The sequence below is a fragment of the Phaseolus vulgaris genome, chromosome 3 (genome assembly GCF_000499845.2).
Source record: "Phaseolus vulgaris cultivar G19833 chromosome 3, P. vulgaris v2.0, whole genome shotgun sequence".
Taxonomy (NCBI): Eukaryota; Viridiplantae; Streptophyta; class Magnoliopsida; order Fabales; family Fabaceae; genus Phaseolus; species Phaseolus vulgaris.
The window spans coordinates 42,058,491-42,083,532 of NC_023757.2; the positions used below are offsets into that span (position 1 = coordinate 42,058,491).

At 29.6% G+C, this 25,042-nt stretch overlaps 3 protein-coding genes across 6 annotated transcripts; 1 reads left to right on the forward strand and 2 right to left on the reverse strand.

The window, feature by feature from the left end:
• Positions 1 to 5,351: 5,351 nt before the first annotated feature.
• On the reverse strand, positions 5,352 to 7,440 carry LOC137807827 (two-component response regulator ARR5-like). The gene is made up of 5 exons (XM_068608643.1): positions 7,205 to 7,440; positions 7,029 to 7,105; positions 6,847 to 6,924; positions 6,546 to 6,616; positions 5,352 to 5,833 (listed from the first exon to the last, which is right to left on the reverse strand). The coding sequence occupies exons 1-5, from the start codon at positions 7,356 to 7,358 to the stop codon at positions 5,593 to 5,595; spliced, it is 621 nt and encodes a 206-aa protein (XP_068464744.1). The 5' UTR covers positions 7,359 to 7,440; the 3' UTR covers positions 5,352 to 5,592.
• Positions 7,441 to 15,918: 8,478 nt separating this feature from the next.
• On the forward strand, positions 15,919 to 18,868 carry LOC137807829 (uncharacterized). Of its 3 annotated transcripts, XM_068608646.1 has the most exons (8): positions 15,919 to 16,027; positions 16,116 to 16,613; positions 16,656 to 16,811; positions 16,973 to 17,024; positions 17,491 to 17,574; positions 18,027 to 18,091; positions 18,193 to 18,348; positions 18,425 to 18,868. In XM_068608646.1, the coding sequence occupies exons 2-8, from the start codon at positions 16,170 to 16,172 to the stop codon at positions 18,473 to 18,475; spliced, it is 1,008 nt and encodes a 335-aa protein (XP_068464747.1). In that variant the 5' UTR covers positions 15,919 to 16,027; positions 16,116 to 16,169; the 3' UTR covers positions 18,476 to 18,868. The 3 variants fall into 3 exon arrangements, with proteins under 3 accessions (XP_068464747.1, XP_068464745.1, XP_068464746.1); XM_068608644.1 differs by having other exon boundaries at positions 16,116 to 16,811; XM_068608645.1 differs by lacking the exon at positions 15,919 to 16,027 and having other exon boundaries at positions 16,076 to 16,811.
• A 3,010-nt stretch (positions 18,869 to 21,878) lies between these two features.
• LOC137807830 (two-component response regulator ARR5-like) lies at positions 21,879 to 24,170 on the reverse strand. 2 transcript variants are annotated; one of them, XM_068608648.1, is made up of 5 exons: positions 23,790 to 24,170; positions 23,603 to 23,679; positions 23,423 to 23,500; positions 23,121 to 23,191; positions 21,879 to 22,339 (listed from the first exon to the last, which is right to left on the reverse strand). In XM_068608648.1, the coding sequence occupies exons 1-5, from the start codon at positions 23,941 to 23,943 to the stop codon at positions 22,099 to 22,101; spliced, it is 621 nt and encodes a 206-aa protein (XP_068464749.1). In that variant the 5' UTR covers positions 23,944 to 24,170; the 3' UTR covers positions 21,879 to 22,098. The 2 variants fall into 2 exon arrangements, with proteins under 2 accessions (XP_068464749.1, XP_068464748.1); XM_068608647.1 differs by having other exon boundaries at positions 23,121 to 23,194; positions 23,790 to 23,997.
• Positions 24,171 to 25,042: the final 872 nt, after the last annotated feature.

The following is a 25,042-nucleotide window of genomic DNA, read 5'->3' on the forward strand; positions in this document are numbered from 1 at the left end:
TCGTTTGCCGCGGCTTTGAAGCGTATGCTTTATGGCAAAACATAGGTTTTTAAACTGAAGATTGTAATGGATGGCCAACTAATATCTCGAAAGATAATTTTCTGTCCTTAGCCATGCTTTTCCTGTAATAGTGTTTCGTTTTTGTAGTTCGTAAACTCGTGGTTTGGCCCAAATATTAAATTAATTGTTTTTACACTGGCAACACATCTGTGATTTTTCAAACCAGTTGTTTGTGGATAGAATTCTGTTTACATTCCCCCTGAAAAAGTTTGGGGTGTGAAAACCATAAGCTGAACGTGCATTTAATATTAAAGGGTCTTGTGCTTTCAATTCCCTTAATCTTATTTATCTATGCATTTAACATTATCGTTTGTTTTTAATAGTTTTTTTCTGGGTCAAATGATATACTTTACCGACTTTGTGTATTTACTACCAACTGGTTGTTTATTTGGTTTGGCGCAATCGACGAGCTCGTATCTGCAATTTGTATGATGAAAATAGTTTCTCGTAACGAGTCTGTTCCTTGTTGGGCCATGTTTCTTTAGGATACGAAGCAAGTGCTGCAAACAAACTGGATTGCTTATTCGTAGTTGATTTTCTTTCTGCATTCACACATTGCGTAAAATGGAGTCTTTTAAATGGAATTTGCTCTAGTGTATTGGATTTGTAGTTTCCAACTGTTTGAGACAAAGTGACAGCATGTAGTTATGCCCTTCTCGTGAGTATTTGTCAACTTACTTTGTTCCCGTCAAGTTTCTGATGGGTGCGTCTTGCCCCTTTTGTGTATTACAGAAAGGAGAAAATAAAGGGACTATTTAGTTATCAGAATTAAATTAGGTTTTTCGATACGTTACGTTTGACCGAGAATTGAATCTTTTGATTTTGTTAAATGAAGCTGGGTGTCTTACAGAGAAAATTAAGAATTAATCGAATTCATTTTTTCCCTTATTATTTCAATAAGTTGAGTAAATAGTTTATGCACAATGAATGTAAAAATTTGTTAAAAGGACATTTTTTTGTCAAAACGAATGGATTGTCAATTAAAGTGGACACTAGAATCTGCAAAAAGGGTCTTGTTTCTTAAACAGCGAAAAAAAAGGTGATGTATAAGCATCTTATTGGCACCTCTTGTTTCATTTTTTTTTAACATTGGAGAAAAGAAGAGAAAGGAAAATATGTATTTTTTTGACAATGAATACTTAATAATATTATTTTTTTTATTGTGATTTTTTTAAATGTTAATTAATTAATAATTAGAATAGAAAGAAAATAAATATGGGCGCAAATACGGACGTCGATGAAGATCTGGATGAGAAAAAAAATGTTATACCCATTAAATGTAAAAATCGTCAATGTTTTAAGAATTTAATCATAGTAATCCTTTTTTATGAATTAAATCATTCAAAGTCCCTTAAAGACATCTTGACATGTTAAACCTGCCTAGGAATCAATTTCTCCTTGATCTTATAATTCCAAATTTTTATGATTCTTGTGTGAAACTTTAGCTATATCTCAAATTCAACAACAAATTCTACGTTTGTTTTGTTTCAAGTTTTAAATCGATCCACTGCAATTTTAATGTAGGCCATCATGAAAACTTTAAAAAAGAAAAGGTTTACAATTTTGTCCATCGACAAAATTTAGAAAATTTCATTTCAGGTACCAATAAAAATGTCTCTATCGCATGATTGTTTAGCTTTTTGTTTATAGATTACCTTATAAGCCTGTAAGATCATATTTCTTCATTTTTACACGATTTAAGCGATGATAATCCTAACCTAGTAGTACAAATAAGAACGAAACTAAGAAAAAAGAAAAGAAGGTTGCCAAAAACATATAGTTATTTTAAGTTCACTCATTTTTAACACTTTTATCAATAATTGGAGTATTAAACAAGAACACAATTCCTCCCGCCAGAATCTGTATGTAAAGAAGTCATTTACATTTGATTTGGAGGATCCTCACAACTGGATAAAAACGAACCAAAAAGATTATTACATTTGAAATTATTTAATTCACTGGATTATTAATTAATAGGATGAATTAATGTTTTAAAACATCAGGGAATTTTGTATTAGTTTTTAATACATGAAAGACTGAGTTAAAGATAGAGTGATGCATTGAGAACCATACGTGGTTTGGAATAATTGCAAAGAAAGAAATGGCATGGTTACTTACTTACCCTGAATTGATGCGTTTATTGAGGAAGTTTATAGAAGCTTTGACCACTTCTTGGCGTCCCTGTTCATCATATGCACCAGTCTTGTGAGTTTCTTCACTGCCACAGGAAAGAAATAAGGAGAAAAAGAAAGAAAAGAAAGAAAGAAAGAAATGGGAAATGGGTCACAGTGGAGGTGGCTTTGGCAGTTGCACATCCCACATCGGTGCAAGATCTTTCTATGGCTGGCATTGAACGAGAGGCTCCCTACATCAGTTCCTCACATTGCAGATTTTGCCTTTTCACCATGCCCTTTTTGCCACGGCCACGAAACTCTCCTTCACGTGTTGCGTGATTGCCCTCGAGCCAGAACCGTGTGGGTTCATCTTGTTGCCCCCCAGCACCAACGTGCATTCTTCTCTTCCTCCCTATGGAACTGGATCTTCGCCTATCTTCAGCACCCTTGGTCCAGGGCTAACTCCCATGATGAAGATGCTGTTTTATTCACTGCCACGGTTTGGTTACTGTGGAAGGATAGAAAAAGTTGGGTGTGTGATGGACGTAGTTTTTCCTCCGAAAGAGTGGTTCAGCGTGTGGCCACTCTTGCTGATGATTATGGGCGCGTTGTTGCAGTGGAACACTCTTCTCCTACCACCGTTGTACGCTACGTTTCATGGTGTTTCTACTGGAACCAACCCCCTTCGCAGCTTCACTTGCGCTCCATCGTCTCTCCCAAGTTGTAGATTTCCATACTCATAATCTTTTTTACATACATCTTCTATATTTTTCACTATATCAAATATTCACTTCCTTTATACACACCAAAACTCTACTCATTGTAAATGCTAAATTTCTTCAGACTCATTTTAATCCACTTTTCATCCACTCTATGTCTCTATGTTGGTTATCTAATGTAATAATGCATGTGATTATTGTTATGAAATCAGAATAATATTATTATTTTGATAAATGTTTATGTGAAAATATAAACTGAGCTAGTTGAGTTTTTTTAATTTATTTTATTAGCTCGCTACAACCTACGTGTGATACGGATTTGTTAATACCCAATTTTGTCTGGTTAAATAAAATTTTGTTGAAAATATGTGTTCAATTAATGTAGAAAAAAATAGACATTTTAATAAAAATTGTAAATATATGTATATATATATATATATAAAAAAATGTACAACAAGTTTTATAATTATTATTAAAAAATATACACAAAAGGGTGATTTGATTTTTTTTTAAATATCATACAACATGATACATACATATTTCACATATATCAATCACATCACATCATTAACATATCAAATATTCAACAAATTACAACTATATTATTTTTAACTAAGATCAAGAAATCATCACCCACATCTCAATGATCATGCAACATGATTTATTATATTTAATGTCTTTTAAATTACTAATGTTAAACATATCTTACTAAAAATTAACATTTGACCTATTGAAAACACTATTAATCAACTCAATTTCTTATGTTAGGATGACTACTTGATTCTTAGGTCTTAAATAAGATCTCATCCCAATTCCCTCGATCATAAGGATACAAAATTATTTTGAAAATTTTGAAAATTGAAAGTATAAATAAAATTTATTAAATAGTGTAAGTCTTATAACTCTCTTGCATTAGAGAAAAAAATTGCAAGGTCTTAAAAATATGTGGTAAAGTGGAGTTTCGGTATTGAAGATGACTTTAAATGTGTGTATAGTTACTATTTGACCCCTTATAAAGTATATCTTGATTGAGTCGTTTGATTTAATAGAATGGTAATGGATTTTAGTAAGAAATTTATTGGTATATCTGATTGAATTAATAAAGGTTGACAAATTATTTTTAGTCTAATTTTAAAATTGTTTTAAGGTGTATTTTTTTAAAATACAGCATTTTTTGTTATAAAAAAATTAGTTGAGAAAAAAAAAACTTAACAATAATATTAATTTATATAAAATTAAAGGAAAAATTCAATAAGTGAAATTACTTTAATAACTGAAATATTAAATTTTAGAATAAGTTACTAATTTACCAAACAATTATCACAAATTCCACCACTTTTTCCTTATCTCCTCCTACTTGATCCTCTCTTTCAAAATCCAACAAGTTCTCAAAAATCTTTAAACATTCGTCAAACCAAATACAGATAATTCTCATTTATGATCTCAATTTAATCTCCATCAACTATAATAAATAAAGCTTTAGGAAGTCAATAATGCACCTGCTGTTGCGGCGTTGGCTAATAATAAGTTTTGTTGAGCTGACAAAAGGTTGATTCTAACAAAGATTCCACTAAAAACCGTGTACTGTCCTTAAAGTCTTTTTGGTAGGTTGTAAAATATTAATAGTATGTTTGGATGGGGAAGAGGATTTGAGAAAGAGAATTTAGAATGATCTAGGAGAAAAGTAAGATTGTTTGTATTGGGATATATTAGAATGATGAAAGTTTATTGAAATTTGTAATTAATGTGATATTGAAAAAGATTTTTTTAATTTTTAAAATTATAAGTTTACAAATTTGATAAATAATATATTTTAAAAAAAAATTATTAAAGAATTTATTATAAAAATTAAAAAATATATATTAGAATTAAAATAATTTTAAAAAAAATTAAATATTAAATTAAATAAAAATATGTATTAATAATTAAAATTAATATTAATAAAAAAATTATGAATGTTATATATATACTAAAATATATAATTTACATACATAATCATATATAATTTATTAATTTTAAAAAAAAATAGTACCAACTCATCTTTCTCTGCAAATCTTATTATGAGAAAATTTTAAAGCAAAAAGTTGCATATTTTTTCATGTTTTAACTTTTTTTTCTTTTCGTTTTTCTAACCTTCTGTGCATTCTCTATTCTTCGCTATTAAAGATTGACAAACAGGTCCTAATAGTCAAGAAAAGACCATTCAATGTCGAAAAGTTTTGCCCTACTAACAATAGGAAACAGCAAAATTACAAGGAAAACTTTTCCACGACCCCTTTTCTCAAGCAAATCTAAGTACAATAAAGAACCAGAAGGAAAATTGAGGGTGGAAGGAGAGCGATGATAAAATCTTTTAATTTATATTCAAGATTGTATCGTTTTCCTTGTGATTTTTCCTAAACTTTAAAGATTCATGCACTTTATAAAGTTAAAGAAACCATGATAAGTGAACAACGAATAAATAGAACGGAGCACTTTATGTAAAAAAATGTTGCAGAATAGCTCTCTATTTGTGTATATATTGGTAATTTTCCACTGTACATGAGCAAGACCAAATGACAAACAAGAGGCCAAAAAATCAACGACTCTGACATTTGCTTTTCTGATTGATTCCTAAGGTTGCAAAACACAGTGCATGCTTTGATATCAACACCACCAGGTGTCGACAAAATTGGAGACAGACACTAGTCAATCTGTGATCACAATCTAGCCTTCTTTGAGGACAATGGTGAGAGCAATGATGGTGATGGATCGCATGGAAGAGAGATGGGTGAGCATGTTGCAGACAGAGGTGGACTGCAATCAATTGATAGCATTCTTTTGAGAGATTTTTTCTCAACCTCCTTCACTTTCCCTTTCATGATGAAATCTTTTAAGCGTCTTACATCTGACAATTTGACAGGTTTCAAAAGAAACTCCTCTGCTCCTTCCTCCAGGCAACTGTCAATTAGTAGGAATTAACTGTTAAGAAACATGCCTATAAATACTTGTCACCCATTACATGTATGCATTATTGCTAGCTGAAGGATATAATGCAATGTTTTTATACAATTTGGTACATTACCAGAAGGTTCTGATAAGAAATTTGGTAACTATTTAATATTTGCAAAGCACATATCAACCCCTATTATGATTTCTTATGAGTCGGTGGCTTCCAGCATAGTTAGTGAGTGCTAAGCTAATCATGGCATAACCAATCACTGAGCCACCATATGACCTATTGGCTATTAAAGATTTGTAGGGAACTTTAATTACTATTCAATATGTCAGATCTACACAAGGATAGGTAACTAAACGTTTTGAGGTACTAAGTCAGTAATATCCTTGTAAGTATCAGGCTAGAATTAGAAAAACGTTGATATAAATTGGAATTCAACTAATGGAAAGGATTCGACAATAAAATCCAAATAGTCGTATTTTTTCAGTAAAAAAATATCATACTGTAGATGCAATATGAAGTAGATCTCAACGTTTGCGATACATTTTACGCTCCACCTCGCCAATTCATAGACAAATCAACAAACACCATCGAAATTGTAAAGTTACCGAAATACATAAATTGTTTGAAGAGTTCATTGATAAAAAAAACTAGATGCCACCTACAATTCCATTGTTGATCCAAAATACGTGTAAGCTAATGGAGGATGCTTACCTATCAATTCGAGTCAAAACATTCTCCGATGACATGATCACCACTGGAATCTCTCTAAACACGGAAGACTCCTGTTAAAATTAACAGAAGGGAAGTGTAATTAAGAATCAACGCTCCCCTGTTTACAATCTAACGACCAACTTTAAACCCAACCCAAAAGCACAAATACACAATACAATTTGTGTCCAACTAACAAAATAAACACCAGTAGTAGCAGTTATCAATCCTTAAAAAAAGAAGTTAACCTAATAACACCAAACAAAACACCCTTCAGAGAATAAAAATCGAACAGACTACACACCTTGATTTTCTTGAGTAATTCATATCCTGTCATCCCCGGCATGGAATAATCCGTCATTATGAGATTAACCTTCACACTCTGTCCCCACAACCAATAAACAAAAAAGAAAACGTTAGCACCAACCTATTTCAACAATCAACATATAAAAAAACTCCAAAAACTAAATAGCTGAATTCGCTTACATCGAACCCGAGAGAACTGGTCTCTCCGTCCAAGCCCAAATACTGAAGAGCACGCGTTCCACTCTCCACAACCGTCACTGAAAAACAGCCATTCCAAACACACACACAACTTCAGAACCAATCTCAATTTGGCAAACGAAAAAATAAAAAACTGGTTATACGCAACGCCGGGTCACCTTTGCAGGAAGAAATCTTGAGTAACCGTTCAATGACCTTGCGATCAACGAGGCTGTCATCGACGGCAAGAACGTGAAGCTCGGGAGCAGCAGAAGGGGATTCCTGGAGAAATTCCGTTAAGTTGTGGCGGAAAAAATCGCCGACGATCGCCATGAGTGTGAAAAGTTGAAGAGCAGTGGGTGCTGTGAGAAAAGAAAGTAAGGAGGAAAATGGGTGGATTTTATTTATATATATTTAGTTGGAGAGAGAATGATGAATATATTAAATAATAAAATGGATGAAAAGTAAAAGAAAATAATAATAATAATAATTAAAGAAGATGGATTGGGAGGATCGAAATCTGAGAGATCTTTGGAAATCCATGAGAAGCGATTATGCCACCTCCACTTGTCCCTTCTCTTCTCACGTCAGTATCAAAATCTTACTTTTATTATTACATTTTTTCTTTTCATTATTGAATTAATTAATAATATTAACCTTGGTCACTCTCAGAGGAGGCCAACCGTATCTTCTTTGCCTCCACCACTCTCTTTCTGTACTTCCCGCGCCTTCTCAATGCCAAGTTTTGACTTCGCAATGCCTATCACACTTCTCCCTGCATGTATCTTCCAGGCGTAATAATTCACTTTTAATTAAACAGATTCTACTCAAATTTTAGTAAAAAATAAAATCAAATAATAAAGGATAAATTTTTTTTTAATAGATTTCTCTTGTGTCATTAGAAAAATCATTTTTTAGACTGTTATTTATAATAAAAATCTATATATTCATTAATCTATAAAAAAAAGTCAATCTTCCTAAACTTTCTCAAAACATAGTTAGATAATAATTATAATGAAGGTGTAGTATATTTAAATATCAATTGTTGGTTGGGTTGAAGATTTATTATTAACTAAAAATTAATTTAGTGATAAGTGTTCAGAATCCATGTTTAATAAATGATGCAACTTGTTGTAAAATCTATTAATTTCAAGAAACATCAAATGTATTCGTTTCTCAAGCTTGAACGAGTATGATGCAACTTGTTGTAGAATCTATTAATTTCAATAAACATCAAATATATTTCCTTCTCAAAAACTATTATAATCTTATTTTTTTTTCAATAATTATATTGTTATTTGAGCAATATAATGTAGTTGTGTGATCTTTATATATTTTATAATTTTATATACCACCTTAATGCTTGAACGATCTTTTGTCACTTGGTCTTAAGAGATATAATAATTTTGGTGTCTTTTTTGCTGAAATCTCTAATCGAACAATATAATTTGTCATTTGATTATTAATGTTAATCCTTATGTGACATTAAGCGGCACATGAAATAATGACTCAATGATTAAGTGATATTAGCCCTTCTCATACTTGTCTCAGTTCGGATACTCACTATTGTTTTAAATTACAATAATACTCATAATTTATTATGTAACCTAAAAACTTATATATACTCTTCGTTTTAGTCCTTAGTTTTGTAACCGTTCTTGCTTTCTTTCGCTTCACAATTTTTTAAAAATTTTATCTCAATTGTTTAACTTGTTCAAAATTCACAAAGTTCACTTATGTCCCCAATGTATTTTTCCTTTTATCACTATATTTTGTTCTTTGTGTTGTTCTCGTTTTCGATGTTGTATTATATTTAAGAAAACAAACACCAATTTCATTGAATCAAATAATTTATAAGAGACACATTTGATCATTTATACTATTATATTAAAAGAAAGATAACTAATATTTTCTCTCTTGTTCAACACTATAATTCTATTTCTTAACCAATAGATATTCATTCTTCGTATATGAATATCTAAAATAACAATAGATATAACCAATAAATATTCATTCTTCGTATATGAATATCTAAAATAACAATAGATATCACTACTACCATCTCTTGTACGAGATTAATAAGTATTAGTAAGTATATTTTTCTTTCAAGTTGAACCAAAATTATTTTCTTCCAAGTCAAAACATTTATTTACAATGTTGTAAGATAGTAACTTTTTTATTCAAATGGATTTCAATACTTAGACTTTCACTATTAAAAAATTATTAAATATATGCTAATTTTAGAGACTAAAAATAATTAGTTGTTATATTGACTAAATTAGTTACTATTTTAAAGACTGCAAAATTAATGATTTGTAAATTAGTTTCTATTATTGATAAATAATTTATAAATTGTTATCTAACTACCAATTATTTAGATTCTAAATTTGGTAATTAGTAGCTAATTATATAGCAATTTAAAATTTATTTATCAATAATAAAAATTAATTTACAGACCAATAATTTTTTTAATATCTAAAATAGTATTTAATTTAGTTAATATAACAACTAATTATTATTTTTTTCAAATTTAATTTTTATTTAATAATTTTTTTACGGTGTTTCTAGCCATATCATTATTCAATGCCAAACCTAACAGATAATTGAAAATAACTAAGCGATCCAAAACAAAATATTACATCTCAAATCATTTGAATCATAAAGTATAATGGACTAAATAAACCTCACCTGTCCATTTAAATTCTTCCATCTTTATCAACTCAATATTATTAACAGTTTTATCCATGTTGTACAATACTTTATCAAACAAAAACATATCAATAATAATAATACCTTTATCAACTTAAAAATAGATCAACAATAATAATTTAATTATCAAGTACATTTTCTAATTATCTCAGTAAAATAAATCATATTATAGTTTTCATTAACTATAATTTTATTATTCTTAAAAAAATCCCTCTTAATAGACAAGGGCTAGGAATATTATAATTTCTTCCAAAAAAAACATTATTATAAAAAGTAAGATATCACTACAGACTTAAATTGGCATATACTTATTAGATCACTTGTGAGATGCATGCAACGAATATCGAAATAGAGAACTCGATACTAGAGTATAAAGGAAAAATTACTCGTATAAAATCATTGATCTAAACCATGTGTTCTAAAAGAGGAAATGAAAAAAATTGTTTTTAAAACTTAATGAAAAAAGTAAGATGTTTGAGACTTTTTAAAAATGAAAAAAAAAATTGTTTTGTTTTCTATCTTACAAATTGTAACTGAAAACAAACAAAATACTATTTTTTACCAATGTTAAACCCTCTCATATACTCACATAAATGTTATTAGAGTGTACAAATGATATGATTAACCTAGTAATTTTTTAAGACGAACATTTATAAAATATATTTTTAATATGTTTTTATTAGCATATGGACACACGTGCTTATATTCATGTTTTTTTATGGTATACATAAAAAGAATATATATTTATATTTCTATTTTATTATTAATTATTTTATAATATAACGGTTAAATTCAAATATTTATAATTAATTTACATCAATATTTTTCTATTAAATTCAAAGCATATATCATCATATTTAAAGAGGATTTTCATCTTTAGACAATATGTATAATAAAATATATATTACAATTTATATATTGACATTTGTAAATCTACCTTATATTAATTAAAAAAACTATTTTAAATTTAGAATACAATAATAATATATTAAAAATTACAGATATACAAGCGTAATAATCCTTTGTTTCCGTAGTTGATTAAGAATGATAATTAGTTACCGATGCTGTTAAAATAATTTTAATTTATCAAAAAAATAAATGCATTATTTTTAGCGCATTTTATGGAAGAAGGAGATAACTTTTTTTTTTATAGTTGATGCCTTCATAATTTGTCTTGACTTCGTCCTTCTCCACCATAAAAAGAAAACAATCTAACCTAAATTTGTCTTTGTTGGGTAAAAAAACAACATGAAAGGGAAAAAGAGGATGAAAGAGCTCATGGATAACATTTTTCCTTTTTTCATTTTGTATGATAGTGTAAAATTAATTAATTTTTTTTGGCGAGATACGATTTTCAAATCTAATTTGCGTGAGAATCTTGAATCGTTCCCTTTTTTTGCAATTTTTGACATTGCGTCCTTGTGTTGTGTTTCTTTTTGTTTTTTGGTTCTTTACGAAAACTTTTAGGAAAATTAATGATTTTTTTTTTATAAACTAAAACTTATACAGGTTAAAAAACATCAAATTATAAAATAATCTCTACCAGTTTATTTATACACAAATTAATTATAGCTCGTGAAAACTTTGATTTTTTTTATATTTTTTCTTATACAAACTTTTATAAAATAATTGATGTAAATATGTTTTTAGTACAAATTCATGTAATTTGTTATTTACAATTTAAACTTACGTAGAAAAACATAATTCATTATGGAAGACGTGTGCTACTTGTGTATAAGAATGAATCATGGTGAGATATAGTAAGTTACGTGTATATTATATAAATGATTAACCTAACTAACTAAACTGTTCTCAGTCAAAATAATCTTGCATTGGATTGAATATCATAATAACGAGGCGAGTAATTAGAAAGTTTTAATCACTTGGCATATTAGTTTTTGTAAATTGGATTATGCAGATGTCTAGATTGATTTTTCTAACTAATTCATTTTCAAATATCTAAATAAATATATATTTTTTCGTTATAACTATTTATGACCTTTATATACATATTTATTTTCTCATTCCACTTTACTAATTAATAGAAAGGCAAAACATTATTTTTTTTCTTTTTTCTTTTCAATATATTTTTTTAAACTACAAACAAATTGATATTTAACCCAATTAATGTAAACTAATAATTCTCGTATGCCACATTGTGAAATTGAAAACTTGTGTGTGCCCCACTATTTTCTCAATTTTCAATTCAGCATTTTACTTATTTCTTTTAAGAAAGTGATAAACTCACTTACTCAGCTGCTATAATAGGTGAATTTTCGTGTTGTTTGTTTGATGTTAAGAAGCCAAGCTGAAGCATTTTTATTAACTTCTGTGTTATAATTAAAACGTGGATTGAAAGCTCTAAACGTGAAACCAAACACACGTTAACTTTAATTGACATGAAACCTAACATGCGCATATCTGCTTTCGTGATCCATTCACCTTCATATTTTATTTTATTATTGCCTTTTAAAGTAGGCATTATATTCTTAATACCAATAATACAACAAGATTTTTAGGTTTCCGATTCTGCACCTTTATAGGATTTGCTGTTTTTAATTACAACAATCTTATGATTCCACTACTAATACATTTGGATTTCTCTCCTTTTCCTCCTAGATAATCTCCTCCTTTTCTTTTTATTCTAAACCACTGTTGGGCAATCACTTTTTGCCCTATGCTTTCTTCTTGTAATCTTGTGCTAGTGTTAGAAAGGGTTAAAAGGTCTACTACACCTTAGATTTAAATTTCTATGTGAAATTTGAAAATATGTTTTGAATACTATAATCCCAAAAGTATTTTTAGTTTAGTGTATACTTTCAGATTTTTAAATTACATAATATAGACAATTTAGAACATATTTTTATATTTTCAGGTTTTGTAATTTGTTATTTTCCTATTATATAATCATTGATACAATTTTAGATTTTATAATCTAAATATATATATATATATATATATATATATATATATTTTAAATACATTTCCAAATTTCTATATTAAGTGATTTGGAATAATTTTTGTTTTTTACTATTATTTAATCCATATATATTTTTAGAGTAGTTAATTTGGAATGCTTTTGAGATTGACTAATCTCAAAATGTATTATAAATTTTATAATTTAAAATATATTTATAGATGATTTTATTCAAAAATATATTTTTGAATTGTAAAATTCATGTATGTTGAATTATATAATTTTGAAACATATTTTAGATTATATAATATAAAATATATTATAAATTGTGTAATTTATAATACATTTTTAAATTTTAAAAATATATTTTGGATTGTAAAATTTATAATACATTTTTAAATTGACTAATTTTTATAATGCATTTTTAAAATTTTTATTACATAAGGAATAAGGATTGAGGGAAGATGTTTTCAGATCTTGTTTTATAGAATTCTATTTTTGGAATATAACAAATTTATTTTTAAAAAAATAGAATATAATTTTTTATTTTGGAATTTTAATTTCAGAATAAGAAAAATTTTGAATTTTCAAAAATTAATTGAATGCATATTCAAAAATATTGGGTGCAGAAAGCAATTACATAAACATCACAATCTTGAGAATCATGACTCTTAAAGCCCATCACCATATTGATTTGTTGGCAATTGCTTTCTGCACCTGATCAATTGTGACTCGCACCCGACATATTTTTAAAAATCCTACGATGCCCTTGTCTTCTTCACTTATGAAAACATTGAATGGTGAGGAAGAGGAAGTTCATGGATGTTTGAGCTGCAAAAGAGGATGTGTGAAGCTTTGCTTTGAGCTGCAAAAAAACCTCACAACTCACTTACGGATAAAAATATCCGCAAGTCACAACTCACTTATGGATAAAAATATCCGCAAGTCACAACTTACTTACGGATAAAAAAATTCGGAAGCCACTAATCACCTACGGATAAAAATATCCGGAATGCAGTAATGGGTAATGGGTTACGGATAAATTTATGCGGAATGCAATACAAAATTACGGATGAAAATATCCGTAGGCATGTCGTACCTTCGACTTCAGAAGCTTTGTTGCTCTGCCTGCGAAAATGAAGGTCACGGTGGTTGCAGAAGAATGGAGAAGAAGGTGACTCACGGTGGTTGGACAACAAGGTTGCTCACAGTGGCTGGACAACACGGTGGCTCACGGTGGCTGCGGCACTGCTTCACGCACAATGGAATGGAAAAAGACAAGAATAGGGTTGATGCAGGAAATTGGGTGCATATCACAATTAAACTATTCTAAAATTCATTAAGGGTAAATTTGTCTTTTACTAATAAGTAATTGGGTAGCAGTTAAAATGTGTTGGGTGCAGGAAGAATGTGCCTGATTTTTGCTCAACCCATAATTTTTTCACTTCCACACATAGGTATCATAAATACCTTTAAGGACATATAAGAAAATTTGATTACTTTTGAAAAATAGGTATTGGGTACTTCCACTTTACTCTAACACATATTTCACAAAAGAAAAAATCAATTTCCATTTGGACTTAATACTTTAATATATGTAATTTAGGTTATGAATGCGCCTAAAATATATTATCGCGAATAGTTTCTTAACTCAATTATTAAACACATATCAAATCATCTATTCACCAGCATGAAATAATTAAACAATAAAAAATTAATAAAACTATAATTACAGTAATATAACATGAATATAGTTTAATGGTGTTTTGAAGCAACAAAACATATTATATTATATAAAATAATAGCGTCAAAAAAATGTATCATTTGAAAGATATTTTTTATAAAAGCTTCATGATGATCATCTTGATTAAATAATGAGTAATTTTTCAAACAATATATAAGCTATCTAACTTGAGTAATATATTTTTATTCAGGTGTCTGGAGTTTTAATTAGACTACCATTCAAACACTACATTTATCAAAACTAAAGATTTTTTAAATAATTATTTATAACATATCCTCAAAATTTAACTTATACTTAACCATGACTCTATAGGTATTTTCATTCATTTAAATTTATTAACTCTTGTATAAGTTAAGTTGCACAAGACAAAATCTAAACAATGTTTATATTAGTTGGTTTAGTATATAGTATTTGTATTTCGAAGTTAAAATAAACTTCAAACATGTTAATACTAATCCAATTTGCAATTGATGTACCTATTCATAAGTTAATGTAAACCAATTCTCATACTATTATATACTCATGATAAATCCATTTCAACAACTTGTTTAACCTTTATTCACGTCAAAGTATCCAAATTCATTTTAACAATTTTTAAAAACAACTCCATCTACTATAATTCATCCACGAACCAATTTAGTCTTTTGACTTTCAAGTATAACTTCTCAATTAAATTCTACCAAAATATATATATTTTAAATTACTTAATTTACAATAATCTAAATGAAGAACATACTAATTGAACTTGTCATGCCTTAACTCTTCAATTCAAGTTAAACTTCAATCCATAATTTGTTCCTTCAAATTATTTCATCATACATGTCAAGTTTCATGAAAGAAGAGTTAAAGATATTAAAGAAACACACACAAGAATAAAGCTTACTTAAGACAATAAGGAGAAAACATAGTTTATAATTGCTCAAATCATTTCTTAAACTATAAAATCTAGAAAAGGGAAAGAAATTTAATTGTTATTTAAAATTAAGAGAGAATAATAGTTATAAAAGAAAAAAAAAATCAAAAGAATAAAGAAGTATTAAGGTTTTCAAATTAGGAAAGAAGAAAATTTTTAGAGTAATGACACCTATTATACCTAAGTTAAAACTAAAATATATACATATATAGATATATAGATAAATACAAGTTTTTATAGTTAATTTTGTGTATAATAAAATATATTTTATTATGATGATTAATTATTTGAATATGAGTTCAATTAATTTTTAAAAAAGTAAGTTATATGTGCAAATTTGACTTTTTATTATTTAAAAAGAAATTAATATATTTCAAAGTTATGAATGTTTTTTTTAATAATGAAGTGATGTTTTCAAACAATACTATTATTTGGATAGTTTTTTAAATATGTGGATTCTTGTAGTTTTGTTAAAATTAACGCGTGGTGCTAAAACGTTTGTATGACACTATAAGTTTGCTAAAAAAGACACATCAATTGATTTATAGTTTTTTAATGTTTAATTATTTATTTTTAAATATCTTACATTTTTTATTGCAAAAATTGAATTGCACCTCAAAGATTTAGATCAAGTACCCAAACACCTTAAATAGAACTCTGCGAAAACAAATATTTTGAAAATAAAAGAAAAAGTGGTGGGATTTTTTCATAAGAAAAATGTAAAATAAGTATATTAGTTATTGGTGCAATTATATAAAAAATCAAAAAATTTCCTTTGATGTATTCTGCATGTGTGTGATTTTGCAGAAAGGGGCTGGGATGTATTTGATTGATGAAGAATGAGAAGTGAAGAGATTAGAGATGGAAGAAGAAAAAGCAGCGGCATACTACGACGAGTTGACCCGCAAGGGCGAGGGGGCCGCAAGATTTAAACAAGGCCTTGGCTTTTCCTCTTCCGCCTCAAACGACGACGTTCCCAAACCCGGCTCCGCTCTCGCCTCTTCTTCCTCCTTTCTCTCCAAATTCGTTAAAGCCTCCTCCGCCGCTTCCCACTCCGACAAGCAACCGCAACTTAATGCCACCTCCGCTCCTTCCGAGTCGGAGAAGCAAACACAACTGCAATCCATTCACGACAAGCTCAAGAAGAAGCCCTCTTCCGAACCTAGGGTTTCCAGCAGGGAGAGGGAGAGGGATAGAAGTAGAAGACGAAGCAGGAGCAGAGACAGATACAGGGAATCGCGGAGGCGAAGCAGGAGTAGAGAGAGATATAGGCATAGAGATTCCGAAGGGGACAGGGACAGGGACAGGGACAGGGATAGGGATAGGGATAGGGATAGGGATAGGGATAGGGATAGAGGGAGACGGAGAAGTAGAAGCGTTTCTCCTCGCAGACAGCGTAGGTCGGAGAAGGAGGCGAATGTTATAGGGAAAGTGAGTGAAGCGAGAAAGGGAAAGAATGTTGGGACTGATTATTCCAACCTAATTCAAGGTTATGATCGTATGGTACGTTCCACTCTTCTAAGTCCATTTTTTTTTTCTCTCGCTATGACCTGATGAAGATATTGCTTTCATGTCTAGACACTCTTTTTTCTAAATTTTCTCTACTATTGGCTGGGATTTGTTTGTCATGATTCATGGACATCTTTTGTTGCTATTGTCTACAGTCATCTGCTGAAAGAGTCAAAGCCAGGATGAAGCTTCAGCTCTCTGAAACTGGTAAGCCAATAGATCTCCAGGGGAGAAATTATCCTTTCTTCTTGAATACATTCTCACCATATGTTTTGAATAAATTGTTTTTATTTATGAATCGAACACTGATATTAGATGCACTGATCTTGAATGTTCTGAAAATCTTTCCTGTAGTCGACTAGATTGAGAATGTTCTTAAGAAATGATAATGTTAATCTTGCGTGGAAAACTTGGTTTTTGGCACGAATAGTTGCCTTGCCTTCTCTTGACTTCTTGTTGTATATGATCATTTGATCTTAGAGACTTGTTAAGGTTGCTACTATCTAGTCATATATACGAATAGGACTAGCTATATTACAAACCAAAATTTTAATATTTCACCCTTGAAGTGTTGATATAAATTATAAATATTTGCTCTCTAGCTTGCCAAATGAGATGGTTTGTGCATACGCTATTGATTTTTTTCTAATATACTTCATACTTTTAAATGTAGCTGCACATGATTCAGAAAAGGGCGTGGGCTGGGAGCGGTTTGAGTTTAACAAGGATGCCCCTCTTGATGATGAAGAAGTTGAAGGTCAGACTTGTTTCTTAATCTATTTGTGGGATTTCTTTCTGTTGTGTACCTATGAATTCTTCCATTTAATCCTTTGTTTTTAATTCCTTTTTGGATCTATAAGGACAATTTGCCTTGACTGCTGCTTATTCCCCATTCTTGGTAAAAGTCCCTAAAACTAGAAGATTCTTGCATTGTTCATTTCTATGTGGACATTTCTTGGGTCTCCCCGTGCTTCTCCTGTTAATATAGTCAACATTTTCTGGATCTTGTTATTGGAAATTAAAGGAACACCTTTCTCAGTATTAAATAATTAATTCTATGTTTGTTGGTTCTGTATCTGTCTTTTTTAAGTTTATACTTTTCCGTTGTTGAATGATGGTGTTTTCAGCTATATACTTTTGCGATGGCAGTTAGTAGTGATGGTTTTGTTGAAATTAATAAAACTGATTGTACACGCCTTCCATCTGCAGTTGCTGAAGATGATGCACCCTTAGTTAAGCACATCGGCCAAAGTTTCAGATTTTCTGCAGTTGAGGTATCTTCCTCTTCTCTTAAGATTGAATAGTCAGTTTGATTCCTTCCTGATGTGCTTGTCTGATCATTGTTTGGAAAACTGAATTCCGTATTGTTACGTAGGCAAGGAGGAAGGATCAAATACAAGCTGCTCACGAAGAAGCTATGTTTGGTACTACAGCGCTTCCACCTCCCACTAGTACAGATAGTGAACCTGAAAGGGAGGACGAGAAGGAGGTTGCTAAAAATGATCTGGTTACAAGCCTTTTAAGTGAAACAGTAAGCATTTTTCTATGTCACAGCATATTGATGGCATAACAAATAATTCAAGTAACCCTGTTATATTTGGTTTCAGGTGCTGGCCCAGCAAAAGGGATCTTGGCGTGATCGGGTTCGGCAGGCTTAGAATTTGCCCCTTAAAGTTGATCTGATGACAGAAAAGTTGGCCAAAATGTCACATGGATTTGGCTTTAACCATGTCTACATATATTCCAATTTTGCGGTTGGAATTACTGTGCAATTTTTTTTGGCTTCTGTATGGTGTGAGGTAGCTTTAACCAATCATACTATTTATATCCGGTTCCATGCAACTGCCACTATTTTCAAGCCTATCTCACTAGTGAAGTAGGCTTGGTGCTGCAGCTTGTAATTTCAAATTACAGAAGGGGAAGTGGGTTGTGTGATGTTTTTTGTGTAATGTCAATTTCGTAGTGGAATATTTAAGAGGGAGAGACTGCAGAAAGAACAATGTTAATACACAGGCTTTACCTCTGATCTTATATATGCGCAGTTTTCACCATCTGATTATAGTTGGTTCGGACTCAATTTTATTTACATTTGTAATTATGACACCTTAGATAGATGGTACAACTTATGACATTTTTTATTTTATATTTTTTCTTAAGATTTTGTCATAAATCTTCTTAGAATCAGTTGAGAAAAATATTTTCTTTAATTTGATTAGCTTGTACTAAAATTTGATTTGATGATATTTAGATAAATTATTATAGATCCCTAGATATTGGTGTAACATACTTGGTTTTGAGGACTGCTTTGAAAATAAGTTTTTTAAGATAATTCTTTTAGGTAAGAAAACTAACTTTCAATACATTGACAAAAAAATTATCGATAATTTTGTGTTTATTGATAACTTTTTTTAATTATCAATGAATTTGTGCATATCGATAATTAAAAATTATCAATGAATTTGTGTATATTAATATTTTTTTAATTATCGATTAATTTATGTATATCAATAATTTTTTAATTATCGACGAATATGCTTTGTTGGTAATCACTGACTAATTTAGCGCAAATCAATATATGTCGATAATATTTATCGATAAATTTCTCAATAAATATAATTATAATATTATTATTAATTAAGTTAATAATAATAATTATAATATGATTATTAAATTGCCTTCATCTAGTGGTTACATACCTTCCATGTAATTAGAGGATTTGCGTTTGACTCCTCCTATAATAAAATGTGAATATTGATTATAAAGTAATAATAATGATATTATTTAATATAAAAAATCTGTTTAACAAAGAACAATAGACACATAATATTGAAAATAAAATTATTGTGATTGAAACGTAGTAAATATTTATTAATCATATACTATGAATATTTTTAAAAACTCCAAATTTTATATAAGAGTCAGTAGAATTTTATTGTAATAGATAATAGTATTTTAGAAATGTTAAAAATTTAATATATTTTATTTATTAGCATTTCTAAAGTTGATAAGATGATTTAATACAAATTAATAATTATTCAAAAAAATTATTGCAATTTATTAATAGCTTATTCATAATTATTTTCTATTTAAATAATAAGAAGAGTACTCTTGAGCGTTGTGCATGCCTTCACAATTTCCTACTAGGTTGCATATTTTATTTTTTTAGTTTGTATCATTTAGATGAGTAAAATAAAGAAAAAATGTGTAAATATCCAAATCAAATGAAAATATTTTTTTACTATAAAAAAATATATATTCAATAGAACTTATATTATAGTAATGAAATTCACTAGCTATAACAACTCAATTTGCGGGTTATAATAATTCGATCATGTGCAACTAGACAACTATCTATTTTTGCAAAAAAACTAGCCAACATTCTCAATAATCAGTTCCTGTCTTTCTTTTGTTTCAGTCATTCTTGTTATCCTCCATTTAGTGCTCTGTAAGCAGTTTTTCTTCATTCTCATTGCTTCAACACATTTTTCTGATAGTATTATATTATTATGTTCAAGTGTAACATATTTTGATCACCATGCAAGTTGGTTTAAGTAGTCATCTACAGACTCACGACTCACACTTAATCATTTGTTTTGAATTATTTTTGTACCTATAAGTACAATTTTCCCACACCTTTCTGCCCTAAAATGTTTATTTTTAATAAATAAATGTAAAATAAAAGGTAAAAAGTTCACATATATAATTTTTTAAATAAAACTTAAAATAAAATAAAAAAATTAAGAGCTCCCATAATAGAACATCTCAAAACATTTCCTTGTTTTATGTATTTAGTGATTAGAAGAAAAAAAAATGGATGTAAGTTTTATTGTCGAATCCACTAGTTCGTGTGGCTATGTGTTTCATGTGTAATGAATTTAAGTGTTTTGAGAATTTTGCTATCTTTTACTAAAGTTTTTATATTAAAAAGCTTATTCAGCGGTAAATCTATATTTTCACTTGTCCTCTTCAATGATTTTTTTATTCTACTAATATTTCCATTTTTTAAATAAACCATAATTTCAAGAATTAAAAGAAGTTTTTTATATACTTGAAAAATATATATTATAATTAATTTAGATTTAAAGTGAATTTAAAATTAGTAATAAATCAATTGACAAAAATCCAATCTTGTTTAAAATAAAGTATAGATTTAGATCTAAAATACAATGCATTAGATTGATGTTTAAAAATCCAATCCAGGTAAACAGGGTATAAATTACCCTCACAGATGTCAATTCATAATTGATGAGATAATACATCAGTCAGACTGTTTATTTATTGATGGTTACAATATCTCCTTTATTTATGATTCAACCGTACCAATTCGAATATATTGCCATCGGTAATTAGGTACAAAATTGATTACCCTTCTAATTGGTACAATGCAATGCTTCTCTGAATGATAATATTTGTTGTGCTTTGTTGATCCGAATGATGCTGGTTCTCAAATTTGTAACTTGGAAGGCAACAATAATGCAGTTGCTGCTGCTACTTATTTGTTGTACTGTGACGGTCGGTTGTTCTCACAGATTCTACTGAAAAACCGCATCTTCAGGGTATTGTCCTCCAAATCTCCGTTTTGGCAGGTTGTAAAATATTAATGAGAATTGATTTCTAATCAATGACAGTGCCATTCAATTTTGGACTCGCTAGCTTCTGAGCAGCATAGTCTGCTAAGATTAGTGGGAAATTGACTCATAACAGAGTCATATACCTCCAACTCTTGCGAAAAGCGAAAATACAAGGAAAACTTTTCCACGACCCCTTTTCTTAAACAAATCTAACTATTAAAATAAAAAAAAAATCAGAAGGAAAAATGAGAGTGGAAGGAGAGCGATGATAAAATATTTATACTCAAGATTGTATTATTTTCCTTGCGATTTTTCCTAAACTTTAAAGACCGAGCACATTATTCAATTTTTTAATGTTAAACATGGCAAGGCGGGTTCTAATTTAGTATTTTTATTGTTATTATTATTATTCAAATATTACAATATCCATACACTTTATAAAGATAAAGAGACCATAATCACTGAAGAACGAATAAATAAAGAGCAGGAGTTTAAGTAAAAAAATGTTGCAGAATAGCGCTCTATTTGTGTATATATATATAGATAATTTTCTACTGTACATGAGCCCAGATGACAAACAAGTGGCCAAAAAATTAGCGATACTGATTCCTAAAGTATAAGATTGGTGAACAGGTGCAAAATACAGTGCATGCTTTGATATCAACACCAGGTGTCGACAAAATTGGAGACAGACACTAGTCAATCTGTGATTACAATCTAGCCTTCTTTGAGGATAATGGTGAGAGCAATGATGGTGATGGATCGCATGGAAGAGAGATGGTTGAGCATGTTGCAGACAGAGGTGGACTGCAATCAATTGACCGCATTCTTTTGAGAGTTCTTTTCTCAACTTCCTTCACTTTCCCTTTCATGATGAAATCTTTTAAGCGTCTTACATCTGACAATTTGACAGGTTTCAAAAGAAACTCCTCTGCTCCTTCCTCCAGGCAACTGTCAATTAGTAGGAATTAACTGTTAAGAAACATGCCAAGAAATACTTGTTACCCAATACATGAATGCATGAAGTATGCATTATTGCTAGCTGCAGGATATAATGCAATGTTTTGACACAATTTGATAAATTACCAGAAGGTTATATCTTAGTTGAAGGTTTTTTACTATATTGTTGTGGGAAGGGGACTTATTTTGGAAATTCTGATAAGAAATTTGGTAAGTATTTAATATTTGCAAAGCACATACCCAATCCCCATTATGATTTTTTTATGAGTCGGTGGCTTCCAGCATAGTTAGTGCTAAGCTAATCATGGCATAACCAATCACGGTGACACCATATGACCTATTGGCTATTAAAGATTTGTAAGGAACTTTAATTACTATTCAATATGTCAGATCTACACAAGGATTGGTACCTAACGTTTTGAGGTAGTAAGTCAGTAACTATTCTTGTAAGTATCAGGCTCGACTTAGAAAAACGTTTATATCAATTGGAAGTCAACTTATGGAAAGGATTCGACAATAAATCCAAATAGTCGTATTTTTTCAGTAAAAAAATATCATACTGTAGATGCAATATGAAGTAGATCTCAACGTTTGCGATACATTTTACGCTTCACCTCGTCAGTTCATAGACAAATCAACAAACACCATCGAAATTGTAAACGTTACCAAAATACAGAAATTGTTTGAAGAGTTCGTTGATAAAAAAAACTAGATGCCACCTACAATTCCATTGTTGATCCAAAAGACGTGTAAGCTAATGGAGGATGCTTACCTATCAATTCGAGTCAAAACATTCTCCGACGACATGATCACCACTGGAATCTCTCTAAACACGGAAGACTCCTGCTGAAATTAACAGAAAGAAGTGTAATTAAGAATCAACGCCCCCTTGTTCACAATCTAACGACCAACTTTAAACCCAACCCAAAAGCACAAATACACAATTCAATTTGTGTCCAACTAACAAAATAAACACCAGTAGTAGCAGTTATCAATCCTAAAAAAAAGAAGCTAACCTAATAAGACCAAACAAACAAAACACCCTTCAGAGAATAAAAATCGTAGACTACAAACCTTGATTTTCTTGAGTAATTCATATCCTGTCATCCCTGGCATGGAATAATCCGTCATTATGAGATTAACCTTCACACTCTGTCACCACAACCAATAAACAAAAAAAAAAACGTTAGCACCAACCTATTTCAACAATTTTCATCAAAAACCTCCAAAAACTAAATAGTAGAATTCGCTTACATCGAACCCGAGAGAACTAGTCTCTCCGTCCAAGCCCAAATACTGAAGAGCACGCGTTCCACTCTCCACAACCGTCACTGAAAAACAACCATTCCAAACACACACAACTTCAGAACCGATCTCAATTTGGCAAACGAAAATTAAAAATAAAAATAAAAAAAACTAGCTATACGCAACGCCGGGTCACCTTTGCAGGAAGAAATCTTGAGCAACCGTTCAATGACCTTGCGATCAACGAGGCTGTCATCGACTGCAAGAACGTGAAGCTCCGGCGCACCAGAAGGGGATTCCTGGAGAAATTCCGTTAAGTTATGGCGGAAAAAATCGCCGAGGATGGCCATGAAAGTGAAAAGTTGAACAGGAGTGGTGTTGTGAGAAAAGAAAGTAAGGAGGAAAATGGATGGATTTTATTTATATATATTTAGTTGGAGAGAGAATGATGAATATATTAAATAATAAAATGGATGAAAAAGTAAAAGAAAATAATAATAATAATAATTAAAGAAGATTTATTGAGACGATCGAAATCTGAGAGATCTTTGGAAATCCATGAGAAGCGATTATGCCACCTCCACTTGTCCCTTCTCTTCTCACGTCAGTATCAATATCTTACTTTTATTATTACATTTTTCTTTTCATTATTAAATTAATTAATAATGTCACTCTCTCTCACTCTCACTGTACTTCCCCGCTTTCTCAATGCCACCTTTTCACTTCTAATTAAACACATTCTACTCAAAATTTAGTTTAAATTTTAGTAAAATCATTTTCAAATAATAAAGGATAAAAAATTTATTAATCGATTTTTCTTACGTCATTAGAAAAATAATTTTTTAGACTATGTTATTCCTAAATTTTCTATACGAAGTCATTAGTGGTTGCAGAATTAGATCAGTGCTCTACTAAAGAACAAAAAGTCAGCAAATCTTCTTGCTGCAAAGATTCAGATACTTGGGATTAGATCCTCTTCAGGAATAGACTTTCAATAAAGCTTCTTATTTTTAAAACGGATGAGAATGTAATAAATTAGGTCTTGACTTATGCTTTTTTTTTTTTGGATTGGAGAGAAGGAGTGAAAAATGAAAGAAAGGAAGAAGAGATTGAAAAGTTATGTTATTTTAATTTCAAAAAATAAAAGATAAAAAAAATTGAATGAAATTTTGTAGTTAATTTGATTGATATAATAGAGTAAAAAAATTAAATTAATAATATATCTAATTAAAAAAATATTCTTAGTTAAAAATTAATAAAATAATTATTTATAAATTTGAAAATAACATTAAACAATGTTCAAAGATTTGTTTAAATAATTAATTGCTAATCATGTATAATTTTTTTCACATACCAATTTTAAAAAAATAGATACTACACGTTAATTTCATAAATATAATAAATAATGAAAAAAATATTTAGAGTGTTACGCTTCTGATACTTATGAAG

What these genes read in the sequence shown, in the direction of transcription:
- LOC137807827 (XM_068608643.1), bottom strand. Translation starts at nt 7,358, where the DNA reads ATGGCGATCGTCGGCGATTTTTTCCGCCACAACTTAACGGAATTTCTC. An exon ending in CAAGATTTCTTCCTGCAAAG is followed by an intron (nt 7,106 to 7,204) that starts GTGACCCGGCGT and finishes GCTGTTTTTCAG; the next exon opens with TGACGGTTGTGGAGAGTGGA. An exon ending in AATTACTCAAGAAAATCAAG is followed by an intron (nt 6,617 to 6,846) that starts GTGTGTAGTCTG and finishes TAATTTTAACAG; the next exon opens with GAGTCTTCCGTGTTTAGAGA.
- LOC137807830 (XM_068608647.1), bottom strand. Translation starts at nt 23,943, where the DNA reads ATGGCCATCCTCGGCGATTTTTTCCGCCATAACTTAACGGAATTTCTC. An exon ending in CTAGTTCTCTCGGGTTCGAT is followed by an intron (nt 23,501 to 23,602) that starts GTAAGCGAATTC and finishes TTGTGGTGACAG; the next exon opens with AGTGTGAAGGTTAATCTCAT. An exon ending in AATTACTCAAGAAAATCAAG is followed by an intron (nt 23,195 to 23,422) that starts GTTTGTAGTCTA and finishes TGTTAATTTCAG; the next exon opens with CAGGAGTCTTCCGTGTTTAG.
- LOC137807829 (XM_068608644.1), top strand. Translation starts at nt 16,170, where the DNA reads ATGGAAGAAGAAAAAGCAGCGGCATACTACGACGAGTTGACCCGCAAG. An exon ending in TGATGATGAAGAAGTTGAAG is followed by an intron (nt 17,575 to 18,026) that starts GTCAGACTTGTT and finishes TTCCATCTGCAG; the next exon opens with TTGCTGAAGATGATGCACCC. An exon ending in TCAGATTTTCTGCAGTTGAG is followed by an intron (nt 18,092 to 18,192) that starts GTATCTTCCTCT and finishes ATTGTTACGTAG; the next exon opens with GCAAGGAGGAAGGATCAAAT.